Source organism: Babylonia areolata, chromosome 6 (assembly GCF_041734735.1).
Source record: "Babylonia areolata isolate BAREFJ2019XMU chromosome 6, ASM4173473v1, whole genome shotgun sequence".
Lineage (NCBI taxonomy): Eukaryota > Metazoa > Mollusca > Gastropoda > Neogastropoda > Buccinidae > Babylonia > Babylonia areolata.
The window spans coordinates 53,084,139-53,104,022 of NC_134881.1; the positions used below are offsets into that span (position 1 = coordinate 53,084,139).

Sequence of the window (19,884 nt, forward strand, 5' to 3'; positions counted from 1 at the left end):
TTTTTGTTCATGGGCTCCAACTCTTTTTACGTCGATGACTATTTTTACCCACCACCATGTAGGCAGTCATACTTACTTTTTTCTCTTTTTTTCTTTTGGGGGGGGGGGGGGGGGGGAATTTCATTGATCAGTCCTGAAGAGGGACTGATGGTCAGAAACGTTGACACTGATTATCACTGTCGGTATTCTTTCACAACACACAGTTTTTGCTGGATTTTGCTGTTGTTGTTGTTGTTGTTGTTTTTAACAGATTTCCTCTGTACATGATTGGCTTCAATTCAAAATACCTTTGCAGGGAAACCAATTAGCACAATTTTTTTTATATATTTTTTTTACGTTGTTAGCAGAAACAACAAATACAAACGATACAAAACAGCAGGCTGTGCTTCAACCAGGTGCAGTTTCTTGGTACAGTAAAACTGGGTAAAGTCATCACCAGGTGTCCATTCCAAGCCGCCATAAAGCAACAGTAATCAAAGTCGGGAACTGTCTAGGACAGTGTCCTCTGAAAATCGGCCATGGTCCAGGGGCTGCCTTAGGCCCTTGGTGGGGTGCAGGGGTTGCCATAGGCCCCTGGTGGGGTGCAGGGGCTGCCATAGGCCCCTGCTGGGCTGCCATTGGCCCCTGGTGGGATGCAGGGGCTGCCATAGGCCCTTGGTGGGGTGCAGGGGCATCCATAGGCCCCTGGTGGGGTGTAGGGGCTGCCATAGGCCCCCGGTGGGGTGTAGGGGCTGCCATAGGCCCCTGGTGGGGTGCAGGGGCATCCATAGGCCCCTAGTGGGGTGTAGGGGCTGCCATAGGCCCCTGGTGGGGTGTAGGGGCTGCCATAGGCCCCCGGTGGGGTGTAGGGGCTGCCATAGGCCCCTGGTGGGGTGTAGGGGCTGCCATAGGCCCCTGGTGGGGTGTAGGGGCACCATAGGCCCCTGGTGGGGTGCAGGGGCAACGCCCCATTGGGGGTTGCAGGGGGGCTTTGCCCTTTGCTGCCCTGTCCAATACAAAATTTGTGATTTTTAAGAGATTTTTCACCACTCAGACTCTCCACTTGCTTGCCATTTGAAAATTACAAGATGGCGGCAAAAGCAAAAGTGATGTCACCCTATAGTTGAAAAACTGTACCAGCTGAATGGCTGAATGGAAATAAAACTTACTCATCTTTTTTTTTTTTTTTTCCTCTGAAATTTTTTTTTTCCCCTCTTGAAATCAACTGCTCTCCCACTCAAAAATAGCGCACCCGCTGAGTCCCCCCCACACACACCATCATGGGGATTGAAGACAAATTCAGCATCAACAGACAGAAATGAACAAACCTGGTTTGTTTTTGTTTTTGTTTTTTAAAGAACAGAAAAGCATTTTCTACAACGAAGAACACGGAATCAGATTTCAGTTGAATTATCCCCATTTTAAAGTTAAACGATTTTTTTTTTCTTTTACTTTCACTTTCTTTTTCTTCATTCTTTGCTGAACAAAGAGATTCACTTTAAAAAAGGTTTTCATGCTTCCAGATCACAAGCACAGGTAAGATCTGAGACACCTGTAATTCATTTCCTAACTTCAGCATGCATGAAGGCAAGAAAGTTTGCTGACTCTTTCAGACAAATGTTCCTTAAGGCGGGGTGAATAAAAGAAGGAAAAGTCACACCAAATACATGTGTACAAAATAAACCTTATCTGGTACTCACCCAAAAACGTGAATCAAAAAACATTACACACAGTAATGCGAATTATACAAAGAAATTAGAATAGAATTCATACAAAAAATTAAAAATTACATTCCAAATATTATTAAACCCAGTCAGCTAATACTGGAAGACAAACTTGTGGGACTGTTTAGGAAATTTGTCAGTAACTGCTGTCAAAAACGCCATGGCGTGCAAGAGCGATTCAATGTCTTGTTCAGTATTTATCTATTTTTGTTTTGCTTTTTTTTTTTTTTTGTGCGTGGTTTCATGTAACTTTGCATGCGTGTCTTATAAACCTTGTTCAGGTTTAATTGACATTAAAATCGATTCTGATTCAGTCAAAAATATGTATACTTCCAAACTTATTCAGTTTTCAATCGCCATGCCAGGCACAACTGAATCTCCCAGTGAACAGGGTTTCTATTTTACTGCCACATCAAGTTTATACTGAAGTGCTGTAGCAAAACCAGTCAGGTGTTGGCCCTGCGATCCAGTGTTCACCAGTGATCAGGGTTCGAGGCCCTGTTTCAGCATGGTGCTGTGTCCCTAGGGAAAGGGACTTCCCTCCAATTGTCCCTCACTCCACCCAGGTGTGAATGCGTACAGTACAAACAGCAAAGAATGGTAACTCTCTCCATTCACAAGGTACACAACTTCAAGTCAGTGATGCTTACGCTACCGATTCAGCTAGCACACAGGTAAATAAAAGGTACACTGGAACAAACCCAGACACTTCCTCAAAAAAGGAAGCGCCGGCTGCGTACAGTACTTTTGGCTGGGGAAGGTTAAAGCAACGGAATGAGACTGACAAGATTGGGCCCCAGACACGGTAGACATGAATTCACTGCCTTGATAGCGGTAAAAGGCTATGTGATGGCCGTAAAAGGCTATGTGACCTTTAACCTTACCCAAGTTTTATTTCTCAAACAAAACAGGGATATCAGCTGTGTGGATTTGAGATCTGTAGTAACCTTGCACATGTGTGAGTGTGCCTGTTGAGAGACTCTTCACTTTGCACTGTAATCCACATTGTCATTCATCTACAGTGCAGGGGGGGAAAAAAACAACAACAACAAAACTTTTGATTCTCAATTTCATACATTCCACATGTAATGTATATTCTACTTCATACTTGTCTGGTCCTTCTATGCTGAAATGTGACCACTGATGACATCAAAAGTAAAGACAAACTGGATTTCAAACTGCCTTTAATAGAAAATCAAGCTATCAAATAATCCAACAAAAAAGACAACAGACAGAAACAAAACCAAGATGACAAAAACACAAAGCAAATGACAGGAGTATTTGTTTTTGTACGCCCTGTCCCCTGCATTATTACTCACAGTGAAATTAGTAAAAACCACTACAAAATATTACTCATAAACATAAGGGCAATTCTTAAACAGATCATAATGAAATGGAATGCAAATTAAACTTCACAATGAAAAACCAAAAAGCCACCACCAAATAATCATAACTCAAAGATTCAACAGAACAATCATGACAGTTCAAGAGAGTGCGCGGTACACAAATACATGAAAAACTAAAATCCCATACTTTTCAAAAACATTCTCACAAAGTCTTCTCCTTAACTGTTACCAAAAAAAATAGTTAAAAGGTCAAACCACTACAGACCCCTATAATCCACAACTGATCTATAATTGACAGGTTTTCTTCAATCTTTGCTTCATTTCTCACATCAGGAAAAACTAGGAAAAAAAGACTAGGCTTGTAGTTGTCTGACCCAAAATACTCTCCCAAGACTTTTCCACCAATGGAATAAAAAACAAACAAAAAAAAAAACAACCAACCTAATTCATCTTATCTTCCACAACAAAAAGATTCTGCAACTCAGGAGGTGTATGAACAATTAACCCCTGCTGAGCCACGGTGAAATGAGATCAGTGTGGCATGCAGAATCCTCATCAGTAGCAGTTAAAGGGTTAAATGCCATGGACTTTTAAAAACAGCTCAAAATGACTAGTGAACAACTGGCACCGCCCAACCATAACATGAGCCCCTACAACACATGGAAACAACATTCTTAATCATAACGGATTTAATAAACTGCCATAGCAAACAGCAGCTTGAAGAAAAGTTCATAGTAAAAAAAAAATGTTTTTACAAAAATATGTGCTCTAAAAAAAAACAACTCATGCATACACCCAGTACCAAAACAGTCAACCTGTATCACAGCCTATAAATATTGCTCCCATACTCCGTTGATCAATTCTATTTTTGATTATCATATTTTTAATGAATTCCAATGTTTGATACCTCCCCCCCCCCCCAACCCCCCCCAGCGTTAAGAAAACTTAGGATGAATGGATGTTCCAATGGCTCAGGTATGCCAATACAGCCCCTAGCAAATGAAGGTTTTGTTGTGTTTTTTTTTAAAACCTAAACGCAACACATTTGATATCTATGATGGAATGGTAATCATATTGGGGCTCAGTAAATCATGAAGACATAGCAGATTGCAACTGAACTCAAATGTTTTAACTTTGCATAAATAAATTGAAAAATTTCCTCACAATACTTTCATTCCAAGAAACCATTACTCAACTTATTTAACCACAGTTGGCATTAAAGCATTCAAACAAGTGACTTCATAAATGGACAGGTACCATGAACATGCTTACATGATACTGCTCTCCCTTGTTCTAATTATTTTCCACAATGAGCAAATGACGAGAGAGAGAGAGAGAGAGAGAGAGAGAGAGAGAGAGAGAGAAGAAAAATAAAAAATAAAGAAAAAAAAGCAGTCACACCACAACATGCTTTTTGTTGCTGTTAAAAAATTCATCTTCACTGATGTCGGCTGAAAGGCTCACACTGATTGGTCTGGATGCATGAGGGTCTTACGTTCGGTTCTCCTCACCCCTACAGCTGGAAAGCTTTTTCACCTCCATAACTCAGGTCCTGATAAAGAGTCTTCAGAAGTGTGGTGCCACGGGCAGGTGATGTGAAAGGTTAGTCAGTCGGTGATACATACTGATAGTAAACAGGCTTCCACTGACTTAACTCTCTCAGTATAGGCCAGTCCTCTCTACTCCTCTACACAGACCCCTCGGATGTCCAGTGGGTGTCTGAATGACCCAACCTTTAGCTTCCGTCGTCAGAATTGTGGTATTCTTTGTCAACATTCACCTCTTCAGTATAAGAGCCTTCCGCTTGCAATATTTTGATGATGGTAATTGGGGTGAAATGCTGTTAACGTCGTCTCTTTCACCGTTCGTATGGAGAGAGTTAACTATCGCTGCCATAGGCAACTTTAGTCGACAAGACAGTTTACTGCCACAGACAACTTGGGTCAACATCGAGGGATCATGTTGAACAGACTGTTTTTCATATCGTAAGAAAGCATGACAGGTACAGCCAACTTTCTTGTGCGATAGAAGTTGAGTGACCTTCCCACACCCCCCACCATCCCCTGACTGAGTTTGAAGTGAGCAAGTCCACTGTGCTATTTTTATTCCAACCTGAGAGTGTTGATTCTAAAATATTTGGCATTGGGCTCACACAAATGTGCCGGTGAAAGTGTTAAAAAATAAAATAAAATAAAATAAAATAAGCTCCAGAGTTCTACACACATGCATGGGAAAGCCCTCACAGATTATTCATGTAATCACAATACATGAATCTGATTTTTGATTTTATGAAGGAGTTTAGTTAGCCACTTCAAACATTATTTCCAAGCTTTAATAAGCTTTGCATATATCTTTTACCAAAATAAGCTCTGCTTATCCTGCACTGAAATAAACTCTGCTTATCCCATATTGAAGTAAGCCCTGGCATGCATACCCTATTCTGTAAAAAAAAAAAAAAAAAAAAAATTCCTCTGTGTATACTATGCTGTAAAGAGCTCTGCTTATCCCATACTATAATAAGCTCTGCTTATCAATATCATCTAATGCAATAAGCTCTACTTATCCCATACCATAGTAAGCTCTGATTATTTTATAATAAACTCGGCTTATCCCATACTGTAATAAGCTCCTCTTATTCTATACTGTAGTAAACTCTGTATATTCTGTTCTGTAAAGAGCTTTGTTTATCCCATGCTGTAATATGCTTTGCTTATCCCATACTGTAGTAAACTCTTGTATATTCTGAGCTGTAAATATGCTCTGCTTATCCAAAATTGTAATCAGTTCTGCTTATCTTATACTGTAATAAGCTTTGTGTATCCAATACTGCTCTGCTTATATATATATATATATTCTTTTCTCGACAAGAACACAAACAAGACTTAATCATTCTTGAGCTGATTACAGCTGCCTCTACATACTGGTTTTGAACATGTACGTGCAAAAAACACAATTATTTAAAAAAGAAAGAAAAAAAAAAAAGCAAAAGTTTAAAACGGAAATAACAGAACCCTACACAATATGAAAACAAAACATCTCCACCATTTCAACAACAACAAAATATCTATATCTATGTATCAATCTCTCTCTACATATATCTAGTATAGATAAGTACTGAGCATTCCAAATGCTCTCTCTCTCTCTCTCTCTCTCTCACACACACACACACACACACACAAATTGTGACAAAGTGTAATGGTTATACTCATGATTGTGTCACTAAAATAAAACAACAACAAACATACATGGATGAAAACATCTGAATTAACATTTTCTACTGAGGAAGAAGAGCAAAAATGTGCGGTGTCTGTTAAAGTGGAGGGGTGCTGCTCATATCACAAATGCTAACTCCGCCAACACACATACACACACACACACACACACACACACAACCTAAACCACCACCAGCCTCAAGAGGAGTTGTGCAAGGAGGAAACGTCCTGGGCGCAGATCTCCACGGTGGGACTCTCGATGATCTGCTTGCTCTGAACCAGTCGTAGCTCCATCTGGGCTGAGGTGGGCAGATTGCTCTCCCCTGCCACCTCTGAAACCAAATGCCCATCTCAACATCAAACTCTAAAAAAACAAAAAAAAAAAAAAACAAGGAGGAGGAATTTTGTTTAATGTCCCGTCACATATATCAGTAATTGAAGACATTTTGTTTAAAGTATTTATGAATACATCTGAGTATTATCGGTTAGAAGGGGTGCGAGATGTGGATGAATGGAGGGTTGGGAGAAACTGGGCAAATGAGGGTAAAAAATGTGGGTGAAATTTGGAAGAAAAAAACACAAAAACCCAAAAAAACACACACCTCTAAATACAGTTACAGGAAATTACTTAAAGGACTTCGTGAAAGAGAAGTCGTTAAACTGACAAGCGAAACAACTGATAATGAATGCAAAAAGTCAAAAACATCAACGTTCTCAGTCACTTGTGAAGACACACTTTCGTGTACAAAAGCCTTCATCAAGCTACAGTGAAAAAATATATGCTAAAAAAAACAACATAATGATCATAATAAGAAAAAAAAAAAAGAAAAGAAAAAAAGAAATGCACAAGTACATATAGAAGCGTTCATTAATGAATATTTAAACACAGTCACACTGGCGCATTAACCAAGTTGTTAAAGCATTGGATTTTCAATCTGAGGGTTCCAGGTTCGAATCTCAGTGACGGCGCCTGGTGGGTAAAGGGTGGAAATTTTTCCGATCTCCCAGGTCAACATATGTGCAGACCTGCTAGTGCCTGAACCCCCTTCGTGTGTATATGTATGCAGAAAATCAAATACGAACGTTAAAGATCCTGTAATCCATGTCACTGTTTGGTGGGTTATGGAGACATGAAAATACCCTGCACGCATCAACCACAGCAGAATCATCGGCAAGTCAATGTTGGTCGTGTGTGTGTAACGGAAAGATGAAAAAAGAAAGACGTGTGTGTGTGTGTGTGTGTGTGTGTGTCCACAAAGAGAGAGAGAGACAGACAGACAGACACACACAGAAGACATTGAACCAACAAATGACTTACTTTTAGCGTATGTAAATGTCTTCTTGATCACAGACTGGACTGTTGCAACAGTCTTCTCCAACGCACGCTGAAAGCATGTAATATTTGTTAATCCTTTTTTTTTTTAAACACAACATTTTCTTTCTTCAAAAAATTAAAATGCCAATTTCAGTCATAAACATCAAACTCAAATACTGATCCAAACATGTTACATTAATCTAAAATTTAAACGCCATTGTTTGCATTGTTTATAACATATTATTAATAACAAAGCAGTTAATAGCATTGTAATTCTTTTAACTAAATAAAAGAAAAGAAAGTTTGATTTGACAATAATCATTACTGTGACTGCCAGTACTGAAACAAACACAACTGCAGTAGCAAACAAGCACATTACCCTAGTACAAAGGCAGACAATCTAAAATACACACTTTGTCAGCTCACAATGACGCTGATAAAATATGTTAAAAAAAACAACCACTAAAAAAAAACACCAAAATTATACACAGGATTGTTTGGATTTGACTGCCTGCTAGTCTGAAATATATACCAACTTTTAACTCAGGGTGAAAACATCAAAAAAACAGTTTCACAAGCATACCACAGGATTGTTTAGATTTGACTGCCTGCTAGTCTGAAATATATACCAACTTTTAACTCGGGGTGAAAACATCAAAAAACAGTTTCACAAGCATGCCTATGTGTTAACGTAAACTATGTTTCCCTTCTCTTTTTGTCTCTTTTTCTTTTTTGACTCACTTGTGTAAACAAAGTGAGTCTATGTTTTAACCCGGTGTTCGGTTGTCTATGTGTGTGTGTGTGTGTGTGTGTGTGTGTGTGTGTGTCTGTGTGTCCGTGGTAAACTTTAACATTGACATTTTCTCTGCAAATACTTTGTCAGTTGACACCAAATTAGGCATAAAAATAGGAAAAATTCAGTTCTTTCCAGTCATCTTGTTTAAAACAATACTGCACCTCTGGGATGGGCACAACAACAAAAAAAAAAAAAAAAAAAAATGAAGCCTAATTATATGCAAACTACTTTTACTGTTAATGTTTTTTGTATTCTCTAAACTTGGCACTTTGATCTGATATTCTGACACAACTACAAGGGCAGTCATTAATATCATTTTTTGTTCAAACAGGAACTTCTTTTGCTAAGCATGGAAGTTTTATTTATTTTGCAAACGTTTTTGGTGCAGATAGTAAAGAAGGGAAATTACTCTGTAATTAATGCTAGGGGACTTAATTTGCCACAAGTGAGTCTTGAAGGCCTTGCCTCTCTTGTTTCTGTTTTGTTTAACTTCTTCATATCACCTATGCCTGCCACTCTTGTGCATAGCTTCTTATGAAAGAATGATAAAGGTCTTGTATTATCATTACTATTATTTTCAAAAGGCCATATTATCATCTTAGTTTTCCTGTTAAACACAGCTGGATTTGTTCATCAATACGTACAGTCAAGGAACAGGTTGAGCAGTGACAAGTGATGCACTTATAGTAATTATATGGTGCAAACTCCACATATAATAAGCCTCACATGAAACAATACATATACAATAGTGCACAACAACATAAAACTGCATACGAAGACAAGGAGAGACAGCAACAGAAAAATGCACATAATTATATAGGTCGTGTCCAGTAATGGCCATCAGAACAGCAGAGGGGGCAACTGCTGTCCCAACAATCTGGGCAAGAATTTTATTATGTAATAAATATAATGGAGGGTGTCTTGCCCAGATCCACACAAAATTCCTGCTCTACAAGTCACTGGTGGTCTCCATCCTCTTATATGGATGTGAGACATGGACACTGATGGCAGAAACAGAAAGAAGAATCCAAGCATTCGAAACCAAGTGCTTGAGGAGACTACTACACATCTCCTACAAGGAGCACAAGACCAATGACTATGTGCGGAACCTGGTCAGCAACCTTGTTGGGCCCCAAGAACCACTGCTGGCGACTGTCAAACGACGGAAGATGGAATGGTTTGTTCATGTCATACGACGTAACACCCTCTCCAAAACCATCCTGCATGGGACTGTAGAGGGAGGGCGCAGACGGGGGCGGCAGAGAAAGAGCTGGTCCGACAACGTCAAGGAATGGACCAAAATGACAATGCCAGATCTCCTCACGACAGCTGCCAACAGAACGGCGTGGTGAGCTATGACATCTTCCTCATGTCCCCCCAACGACCCCAGCGGTCGAGGGAATGAGTGAGCGAGTGAGTGAGTGAGTCTTGCCCAAGTTACATCCCACTTTCTCGGCCAGGAAGGTTTTAGGACAGTCGGCATTGGGATGGTTCCCGAGTCTGCAGCACTAAGAGCCAGTGCAACCTTGCCTCCCAGTTTCAGTCATTGTCCTTCACAAAAGACTTAACTGTAAATGACTTTCCATTGCAACTGAAAAACCATGGGCCATATACAGCTCTCACTTTGCTGTTGGCCCCAGCTGTGAGCATACTTGTCAGTCTGTGATACAAGCTGAGCGTTGGCATGTTGACAGGCCACAATACTGTACTCTTACTAAATAATATACACATGGCATTCATCTTCTTGGTGTTAAACTTCCTGAAACTGTTACTCACTGATAATTAACAATCACAACAATTATTAAGCAAATGGCTTCCCACTGCAATGGAGAAACCGCTGACAGCTCTCACTCTGCTGTTGACAATACTACAAATTCCAGATATTATCAATCACACACACACACACACACACACACACAAATAAAACACACACACAAAATATGCCCAACATATGCACACACACACACACACGTGCGCATCCGCAGACACTCACACGCATGCATACACACACACACACACACACACATATATATATATATATATATAATATACACACACGCAGGTGTGGGGTGGGAATTAAAAAAGTGGGGTGGGTGGGTGGGTGGGGGCACACTGACAGCTGGCCTTTGGGAACTCATCATTTGTTTCCTATGTCATTCAGTCAGACCTCAGCCAGTAATGCACACACACACACAGACACAGACACACACACACACAGTCTCACACACACACACACCTATCCCAAAGTGGCTTTCATTACAAATTTTTGCCATGGGCATCTCTTTTACATCTCTTTTACACGCGACAAGAGCAAGCTCCACATAGCAACCCCAGGATGCTAAACACACATGAATAGCATAACAGCCCTCACCTTCAGGTCCCCATCCCGGTGCATCCAGCCCAGCAGACAGGCGGCAAACAGGTCCCCCGTGCCCACAAAGGTGGCCTCCAGCTGGGGGATCTCCACACGGTACCGCCGTTTCTCTCCGTCTGCATGACACAGATCAGGATGAAGATGATGATACGGATACTTATACAGCACCTATATCCTCTAAGCGCTTTACAAACACGGGGTCATTTACACAACGGGCTGCCTACCTGGGTAGAGCTATCTGACGGCTGCCATTGGGCGTTCATCATTCGTTTCCTGCGTCATTCAATCCGATTTCAGGCACGCACATATACACAGTCAGACTGACGTAACAATTTATGTGTATGACCATTTTGTTTATTTACCCCACCATGCAGGCAGCCATACTCCATTTTCAGGGGTGTACATGCTGGGTATGTTCTCGTTTCCATAATCCACCGAACACTGACACGGGTTACAGGATCTTTAACGTGCACATTTGAACTTCTGCGTGTGTATACACATGAAGGGAGTTCAGGCACACAGCATCCTTACCATCACCTCCACTTCAAAGAGACATCACCTCCTTCAGACAGAAAGAAGGATAGAAGAAAAACAACAGATTCTCAGTGAGGGCAGAACTGGCCAGACATAGCAGAATGCCCTTGTTGCCCTGACAGACAGACAGAAAGAAAGCAAGAAAAGAAAGAAAGAAAGAAAGATGAAAGAAGAAAGAAAGAAAGAAAGAAAGAAAGGAAGGAAAGACAGAGGACAAAAAACCAGGATCTCACTGAGGGCGGAGCTGGCCAGACACAGCAGAATGCCCTTGGTGCCCAGGGTACTGCTGCTGAGCACCACCGTGGGGATTCCCTTGTTGTGCAGCACGTCTATGGCGCCAAACGCTTCCTCCTCGCTGCTCACTGTCAGGCCCGACAGCTGCCTGCAACAATAATGATAATAATAATAATACTAATAATGGTATTTATATTGTGCTGGATCTTGTGCAGAGACAAATCAAAGCGCTTTCGCACCAGTCATTCACACGCATGCATAACTCTAAAACTGTAGAAACTAAAGACAAGGAAGAGGCAGGCAAGGGAGGCTATTTTGGGAAGAGGTGGGTTTTAAGGCCAGACTTGAAAGAGCTGAGTGTGGAGACTTGACGAAGCGAAAGAGCAAGTTCATTCCAATCGCAAGGTCCAGAAACAGAGAAAGAACGGCGGCCAACAGTCAAGTGTCTGAATCTGGGTAAGAAAGAAACAACAACATGCATCATTAAATCGTTAAAATCAAAATGAAAGAATGCGCAAAATTTGATCTGGTTTGATATGGATACTTACATAGCGTCTATCCTCGGAGACCAAGCTCTAAGCGCTTTACAAATTGCACACCAGGCTGCCTACCTGGGTAGAGCCGACTGACAGCTGCCACTGGGCGCTCATCATTCGTTTCCTGTGTCATTCGATCAGATTTCAGGCATACACACTCAGACAGACACATAGTATTTTACATGAATGACTTGTCTTGTTTATTTACCCAGCTATGTTGGCAGCCATACTGCGTTTTTGGGGGTGTACATGCTGGGTATGTTCTTGTTTCCATAACCCACCGAACGCTGACAAATGACACGGACTACAGGATCTTTAACAAGTATATTTGATCTTCTGTGTGCATATACACACGAATTCAAACTGATTTGGACCTCTAATTCAAACTGATTTGGACTAACAAAGGGGGGAAAAAAAGGCTTATTACTCCAGTTCAAAAATGTTTGTAGAGAGGATGTTAAAAAAATAAGTACTTACTCAAATCAAAACTGGTTTGAATTGATAATGCCCCATTGGAAACAATACTTATTTCAATTCAAACTGACTTTGAGAGTGACAACAATAGGAAAAAAAAAGGGGGGGCATTTACTCCTATTCAAACTGGTTTTCAGAATGAAAATTGAAAAAAAAAAAAAAAAAAAAACACAAAAAAAACAGGGGGGCATGGGGGGCAGGAGACAGGGGGACTTATTCAAATTCAAAATGATTTCAGGTGTGACAGCAGGAAAAGTTATTCCTTCAATTCTTTATTCAAATTCAAAATGATTTCAGGTGTGACAGCAGGAAAAGTTATTCCTTCAATTCTTTATTCAAATTCAAAATGATTTCAGGTGTGACAGCAGGAAAAGTTATTCCTTCAATTCTTTATTCAAATTCAAAATGATTTCAGGTGTGACCGCAGGAAAAGTTATTCCTTCAATTCTTTATTCAAATTCTAAATGATTTCAGGTGTGACAGCAGGAAAAGTTATTCCTTCAATTCTTTATTCAAATTCAAAATGATTTCAGGTGTGACAGCAGGAAAAGTTATTCCTTCAATTCTTTATTCAAATTCAAAATGATTTCAGGTGTGACAGCAGGAAAAGTTATTCCTTCAATTCTAACTTCTTAAGTTAACTGGTGTTTGGAGTAATGATAGTAAATGATTTATTCAAATTTTCAAAAACTTCAAAATCAGAAAAAAAAAAAATCAAGTACCTAATCTATAATTCAAAACTGGTTTAAAATGGCAATGGTGAGAGAAAAGGAACTCACTCAATATCCAAACTGGCTTTTGGAATGATAATGGACAAAAATGGAAATTACACGAGGAGAGTAAAATTAAGAAAGGGAACTTACTCCAGTTCAAACTGGTTCGGGGTGACGATGTTGGCGTGTGGGATAATCTTCTCCTGGTACACTGGCACCAGTTCTTTGGGGACGTACTGAAAGCAGACACTAACCTCAGAGAGTGTTACCAACCGCCAAAACGGTCAACATGTGAGCCAAACTTATGGCACTAACATGGAACAGAACTATTTTTCTTTACACTTTTTGTTTTCCTGTTAAACTTATATTCTTTCTACACAAAACATGCCCAACATCTATTGATCTAAAACCTCCATCGAGCACTGTGAACACATTTGTAAAAATCAACTCACTTCTTGTTATGCATATGTGTGTGAAAAGTCAAACTCTTTAAAATGTGCAACATTCAGTCACCCAGACATTCAATTTGACACCAATGATGATATAAATTTCACAAAAACTTATTTCTGTGATGCCACAAAGTAGACATACAGGAGCATTCCTACCAATCCCAGTCACAGTAAAGTCCCTGCAGAATGGATATTAACATATTCTCAATATCAAGAAAAAGAAATCATATGTGTGTGTGTGTCTGTGTGTGTGTGTGTATTATTTGATAGTCAGTCGTGTCCAACTATGACCAGCAGAGGAGGCAACTGCTGTTCCAACTATTTGGGCTAGAATTTGATTATAGTGGAGAGTGTCTTACCCAAGTACATCCCCACTCTCTCGGCCAAGAGAGTTTTAGGACAGTCGGCGTTGGGATGGTTCCCAAAGGCCAACTAGCCCACAAGGCTGCACTAGAGCAGTGCAATTTTGCCTCCTAGTTTGAGAGTCATAGTCCTTCACAAAAGACTAAGCTGTAAATGGTTTCCCACTGACTGGAGAAACCACTGATAATACAGCTCTCACTTTGCTGTTGGCCCAAATGTAAACTTATGTCAATCTGTGATATAACTATATAAGCCGAGTGTTGAGTGAGTAAAAGACAGACAGAGAGACAACAGAAATTCTTAAGGATGCTGGACACACTTCATGCACTGCAATACCAAACTCCATGTTGAATATCAAATATAATAACCATTTAAAGTTCAAAATGAACTTTATGAAATAATAACTATTAAGAAATAACAACTAACTAACTAAAACACTTACAAATCGTCCATTGTCTCCCATCACTGGATCACAGACTGGAAAAAAAGAAAGAAAAAAGAATGGAAAAAGAGCAGTGAAACATAAAAAAAAAAGAAAAAAAAAGAAGAAGAAAACATAGATCTATCTTAATCAGGTTCTTCACATTCAAGACACTGCTTCCTAACACACACACACACACACACACACACACACAGAGTATTATTCAATACTGAAGACTTTTTTTTCTAATTCAATATTATTTGTTTGTTCTTTTTTTTTTTCAGTCATCCAGCCAAAAGTCACGCTACTGTATCATCTAATATTGAACATTCATAAATTTCAAAATTGTTTGTTTGTTGTTGGGTTCTTAAAATTTTAGTCGTAAAGTCCAAAGTTATGCTACTTGAACTTGCAGCCTTTCTCATTCTGATCTCTTTGAAAAATCCTTGGTTTCAATTAACTAAAAACAAAGTACACCTATACTGAATCAAATTCTATTTTTTCCTCTCTTCTAAACCCTTTCCTCAACTTACCTGTGGTGGAAAAAAAACAACTCCAAAAAACATCAATATGGCTGGAGTTTGAAGTTCAAGAAAAACTTTTCAATTTGATGTACTTCTGTGTGGTGCTATTCACTTACTGATCTCACGGAACATAAAGAATACAATCCACAGAGGAACATGTCCAACAAAAAAAAAAAAAGGTGACCGACATCCTTTACCCTTTCACCGCCAAGCTCGCATTTATGCACAGGCGTGGTAGAGGACCCATGTCACTGAAAGATGTCTATTCACTGGTCTGCTATCCATGAACCTACTGGTCTTAATGTTCGGTGGTAAGGATAGGCCATAATTTCTATACATCGCAGGGGGGAATCCCCAGCATGAGGAGTTTGTATCATACTCCATGTTTGGTGATACATATACTTACCATGTCAAACTGATGCAAACTAGGCCTATCGGTTTGCTCTGCTTGGCCAAATTTCGTGCGGCTAACAGTGAAAAGACGCCCCTTCTTGCCCGGTCCGCTCTTAGCCAATCAAACGCCTCTAAAAGCTATAAGCGCTGAATCATTCCGTGGCCATTGAAGAAAATGCCCCATGAGAACCACGGCGGAGACGCGGGGATGGGCATTCGAGTTTGACATGGTAAGTATATGTATCACCAAACATGGAGTATAATACAAACTCCTCCTTTTGGTGTCATATACTGTACCATGTCAAACTGATGCAGAATTTAAAGCAAATGGAGGAGGGCAACGCCTACTGGTTCGTATGGGGAGCCCTTGTAACCGATATTTTTAGCCACTGTCTTTTCTGTGTTTATACCACAAGGGGATTTTGTACTCTAAACTGACCGGTGGTGAAAGGGTTAAGCAACAGGTCTTCACTGACGAGCATACTCAGCAGCAGCAACTGACCGGCACAACAGCCAAGTGGTTTAAGCGTTGGACTTTGAGGGTCCTGGGTTCGAATCATGGTAACGGCGCCTGGTGGGTAAAGCGTGGAGATTTTTTCCGATCTCCCGGGTCAACATTTGTTCAGACCTGCTTGTGCCTGAACCTCCTTCGTGTGTATATGCACGCAGATGATCAAATACGCACGTTAAAGATCCTGCAGTAACCCATGTCGGTGTTCGGTGGGTTATGGAGACACGAAAATACCCAGCATGCATGAACCATGACAAAGTCATCGGCAAGTGGATGCTGTTCATGTAATGGAAAGAAGAAGAACCAGTTAATAATCTCAATGAGTGTCACACAAAATATCATATTAATCATAATCAATACTAACGACAATAATAATAACAATAACAACAACAACAATAATACTGGATAGCTTACTCGTATAACTCTGTCCAGAAGAAAACTGCTGCAGGCCCTTTACAAAACATAGACACTGTGACAGAGACAGAGACAGAATCAGAGCCAGAGAGTGGCAGAAAGAGAACAGACAGAATCCAAGAGAAAAAAAAAGAGGGAAAAAAGTGCAGGGGTGTGAGGGGAGGAGAGAGAGGGGGGTGGGAGAGGGAGAGAGAGAACGAACGAACGAACGAAATTGTTTTAATGAACTTTGGCCATGGACCACAATTCAAAACCAGGGGACTGGGGGTGGGCATGGGAAGGGGTATTAAAACACTTAAACAGATGACACAATATCATAATATTCATGGACTTGACATTAATTCTACTTAATTAGGTCTGAGTATATGATTTCTCCTTTTGATCGCATGGAAAATAAATTTTGATACATGGAAATTTCTCTGCTTGTTGTTTGATCGGAGAAGTGAACTAAGAGACATGTTTAAACAGTCTTGAAGAAATTTTGTCCGTAAATCATTATATACAGAACAAACAAACAGCAAATGGTATTCATCTTCTAGTTCACCTTGGCAAAAAGGACAATGCTTTAAAACATCATTTTCAGGGGGAGAGAGAGAGAGAGAGAGAGAGAGAGAGAGAGAGAGAGAGAGACGGACAGAGACAGGGACAGGGACAGACAGAAACAAGAGTTCCTGGTAAAACTAATCCAAAAGATAAAGAGATGCGACAGAGGGGTGAGTCTGTGTGACACTGACAGCGACAAGAGATGAGCCAAAAAAAAAAAAAAAAAAATCATATCGATACACTTTCAAACATACAGAAAAAAAGTTATACATTTACACACAAACAGAAGCAGAACAGAAATTCAATGCCAAATCAACTGATGCTTGTCATGTGTTCTCACCAAACATGAGGTCTGGGTTAGACTTTTTCATCTCTGCAATAGTTTCCCCAACTTTCTCCAAGAAAGAGACTTTGCCAATGTACCCTGAAACGGGAAAAGACAGTAACTACCGACACAGAATTTACAGCTTTGTTAATAAGCCAACAACACAGAACTGAACGTTATGTTCAGCTTCAAACAGATATATATATATATATATATATATATATACATACATACATTTACTGATTTAGAGAGGCAGTATTATACAGACAGATGATAATTCATACTACACACAAAAATAAAGATCAAGGCAAAACAAACTGCTGATACGGAGATAATGAAACACACACACACACACACACACACACAAACAAACAAAAAACAAAAAAAAACAACCAACAAACAAACAAAAAAACCCACATACACACATACTGACAAACACAATATATATACAGTAAACACTCACAACACACTACAAAATGGGTGAAAACCTTTATAAAATCTAAATTACACTCACATCAATTAACACTGACATCAACATTATTGATCAATATATCTATAATATTTATCATTATTGTTTAAAATTAAATGTTAATATCAAAACGTAGACTTTTCTATTCCTACACACACACACACACACACACACACACACACGCATGGAAACATAAAGACACACGACACACACACACAAATACCCATAAACACGAACACATATACATGCACAATATATACAGTAAACACTCACAATACACTATAAATGGGGTAAACCCTTTTCTGGATTACACTCACCGTCACAACAATCAACACTGACATCAAATGATCAATAAATCTATAACACACACACACACACACACACACACTATATATATATATATATAGAGAGAGAGAGAGAGAGAGAGTAAACACACACTACAAAATGGGGTAAATCCTTTTCTGGATTACGCTCACAACAATCAACACTGTTGATCAACACTGACATTAACTGATCAATAAATCTATATTATTAGTGTATATCAAAATGTAGTTTCTATTCCAACACACACACACACATACACACACACAACAAAGAGATTTGTAATGATGAATCATGATACATAAAGTGGAGTGATGGCCTAGAGGTAAGGCGTCTGCCTAGGAAGCGAGAGAATCTGAGCGCGCTGGTTCGAATCACGGCTCAGCCGCCGATATTTTCTCCCCCTCCACTAGACCTTGAGTGGTGGTCTGGACGCTAGTCATTCGGATGAGATGATAAACCGAGGTCCCGTGTGCAGCATGCACTTAGTGCACATAAAAAAACCCCAAGGCAACAAAAGGGTTGTTCCTGGCAAACTTCTGTAGAAAAAATTCCACTTCAATAGGAAAAACAAATAAACTGCACGCAGGAAAAATACCAAAAAATGGGTGGCGCTGTAGTGTAGCGACGCGCTCTAACTGGGGGGGGGGGGGCAGCCCGAATTTCACACAGAGAAATCTGTTGTGATAAAAAGAAATATAAATAAATAAAATAAAATGATGATAGCTAAGCTGGTAAAACAATGGAAGTCTAAAAACAGAAGAATGGGGGTAGCTCTCTTCCATACAGAGGTCAAGTGCTGTCCTCCATTCACAACACTGCAAATGTGCAACATGAAAAAATCAGCCTTAACTCTCTCCATACGAACGGCGAAAGAGACAACGTTAACAGCATTTCATCCCAATTACCATCATCAAAATATTGCAAGCGGAACGCTCTTATACTGAAGAGGTGAATGTTGACAAAGAATACCACAATTCTGACGACGGAAGCTGAAGGTTGGGTCATTCAGACACCCACTGGACATCCGAGGGGTCTGTGTAGAGGAGAAGAGAGGACTGGCCATACTGAGTGAGTTAAGCTATATATATATAGACTTAAAGAGAGAGACATTAACCCCTTAACTGCCTGGTCCTATCTTCTTCTTCTTCTTCTTCGTTCGTAGGCTGCAACTCCCACGTTCACTCATATTTTTTATAAATGTACACGAGTGGGCTGTTACGTGTGTGACCGTTTTTACCCAGTCATGTATGCAGCCATACTCCATTTTTTGGGGGGGCTGTGCAAGCTGGTTATGTTTTAGGACCAGTATCACAATCATTGTATCCGTCAGGAAACAGGTGGCATGTGACAGCTCCCAGTTTTTTTTTTTTTTTTTTTACAAAAGAAAGAACAGACACAATCATTCGACAATATAACATTACACACACAATAAATGCAACAACACCCTCTTAACCCCTAGGCTGCCTGCATGACGAGATAACTCGTCATGGCAAGCATGTATGCTTAGCTGCCTGCATGACGAGATAACTCGTCATCGAAATATTCTGACTTTTCCCTGGTTTGCATTCACTTCCTTGGCAAAAATAGTGGTAGCTTTAGCCTGGGGAATCTCTCTAGATTCTATTCATAGCTAGAAACCCCATCTACGTCATGAAGCAGTCCTTTATTTGAACGTTTTGGTTGGGTCACTGTCGAAGTGTTTGCCCCACTTCTCTCCTCGCTCGCTCAACAAAATGTCGGACTGACGCCGTGCTCAAGACATGTGATCGTGACGAACTAAATCAACCATGAAATGTTTTCTTTAGCTGATGCTCAGAAAGAATTGAAGCGTAAATTCGAAGGAGAAGATAGAGATGAACATTTATAGGACGATCTGATAGAAAATAAAGGGAGTAATCAAGAGAGTGGCCA

General features: G+C 40.0%; 1 protein-coding gene across 1 annotated transcript in view; it reads right to left on the reverse strand.

Annotated features, from left to right (window-relative positions):
- Positions 1 to 4,018: 4,018 nt before the first annotated feature.
- LOC143283445 (pyridoxal kinase-like) overlaps positions 4,019 to 19,884 on the reverse strand; it is a 25,792-nt gene continuing 9,926 nt past the window's right edge. The window contains exons 4-10 of the mRNA XM_076589682.1: positions 17,196 to 17,279; positions 14,492 to 14,526; positions 13,388 to 13,473; positions 11,514 to 11,662; positions 10,744 to 10,862; positions 7,580 to 7,646; positions 4,019 to 6,593 (exon numbers count right to left, since the gene is read on the reverse strand). Coding sequence (XP_076445797.1) covers positions 6,460 to 6,593; positions 7,580 to 7,646; positions 10,744 to 10,862; positions 11,514 to 11,662; positions 13,388 to 13,473; positions 14,492 to 14,526; positions 17,196 to 17,279 — 674 coding nt within the window. The 3' untranslated portion in view covers positions 4,019 to 6,459. The remainder of the gene's footprint in view (positions 6,594 to 7,579; positions 7,647 to 10,743; positions 10,863 to 11,513; positions 11,663 to 13,387; positions 13,474 to 14,491; positions 14,527 to 17,195; positions 17,280 to 19,884) is intronic.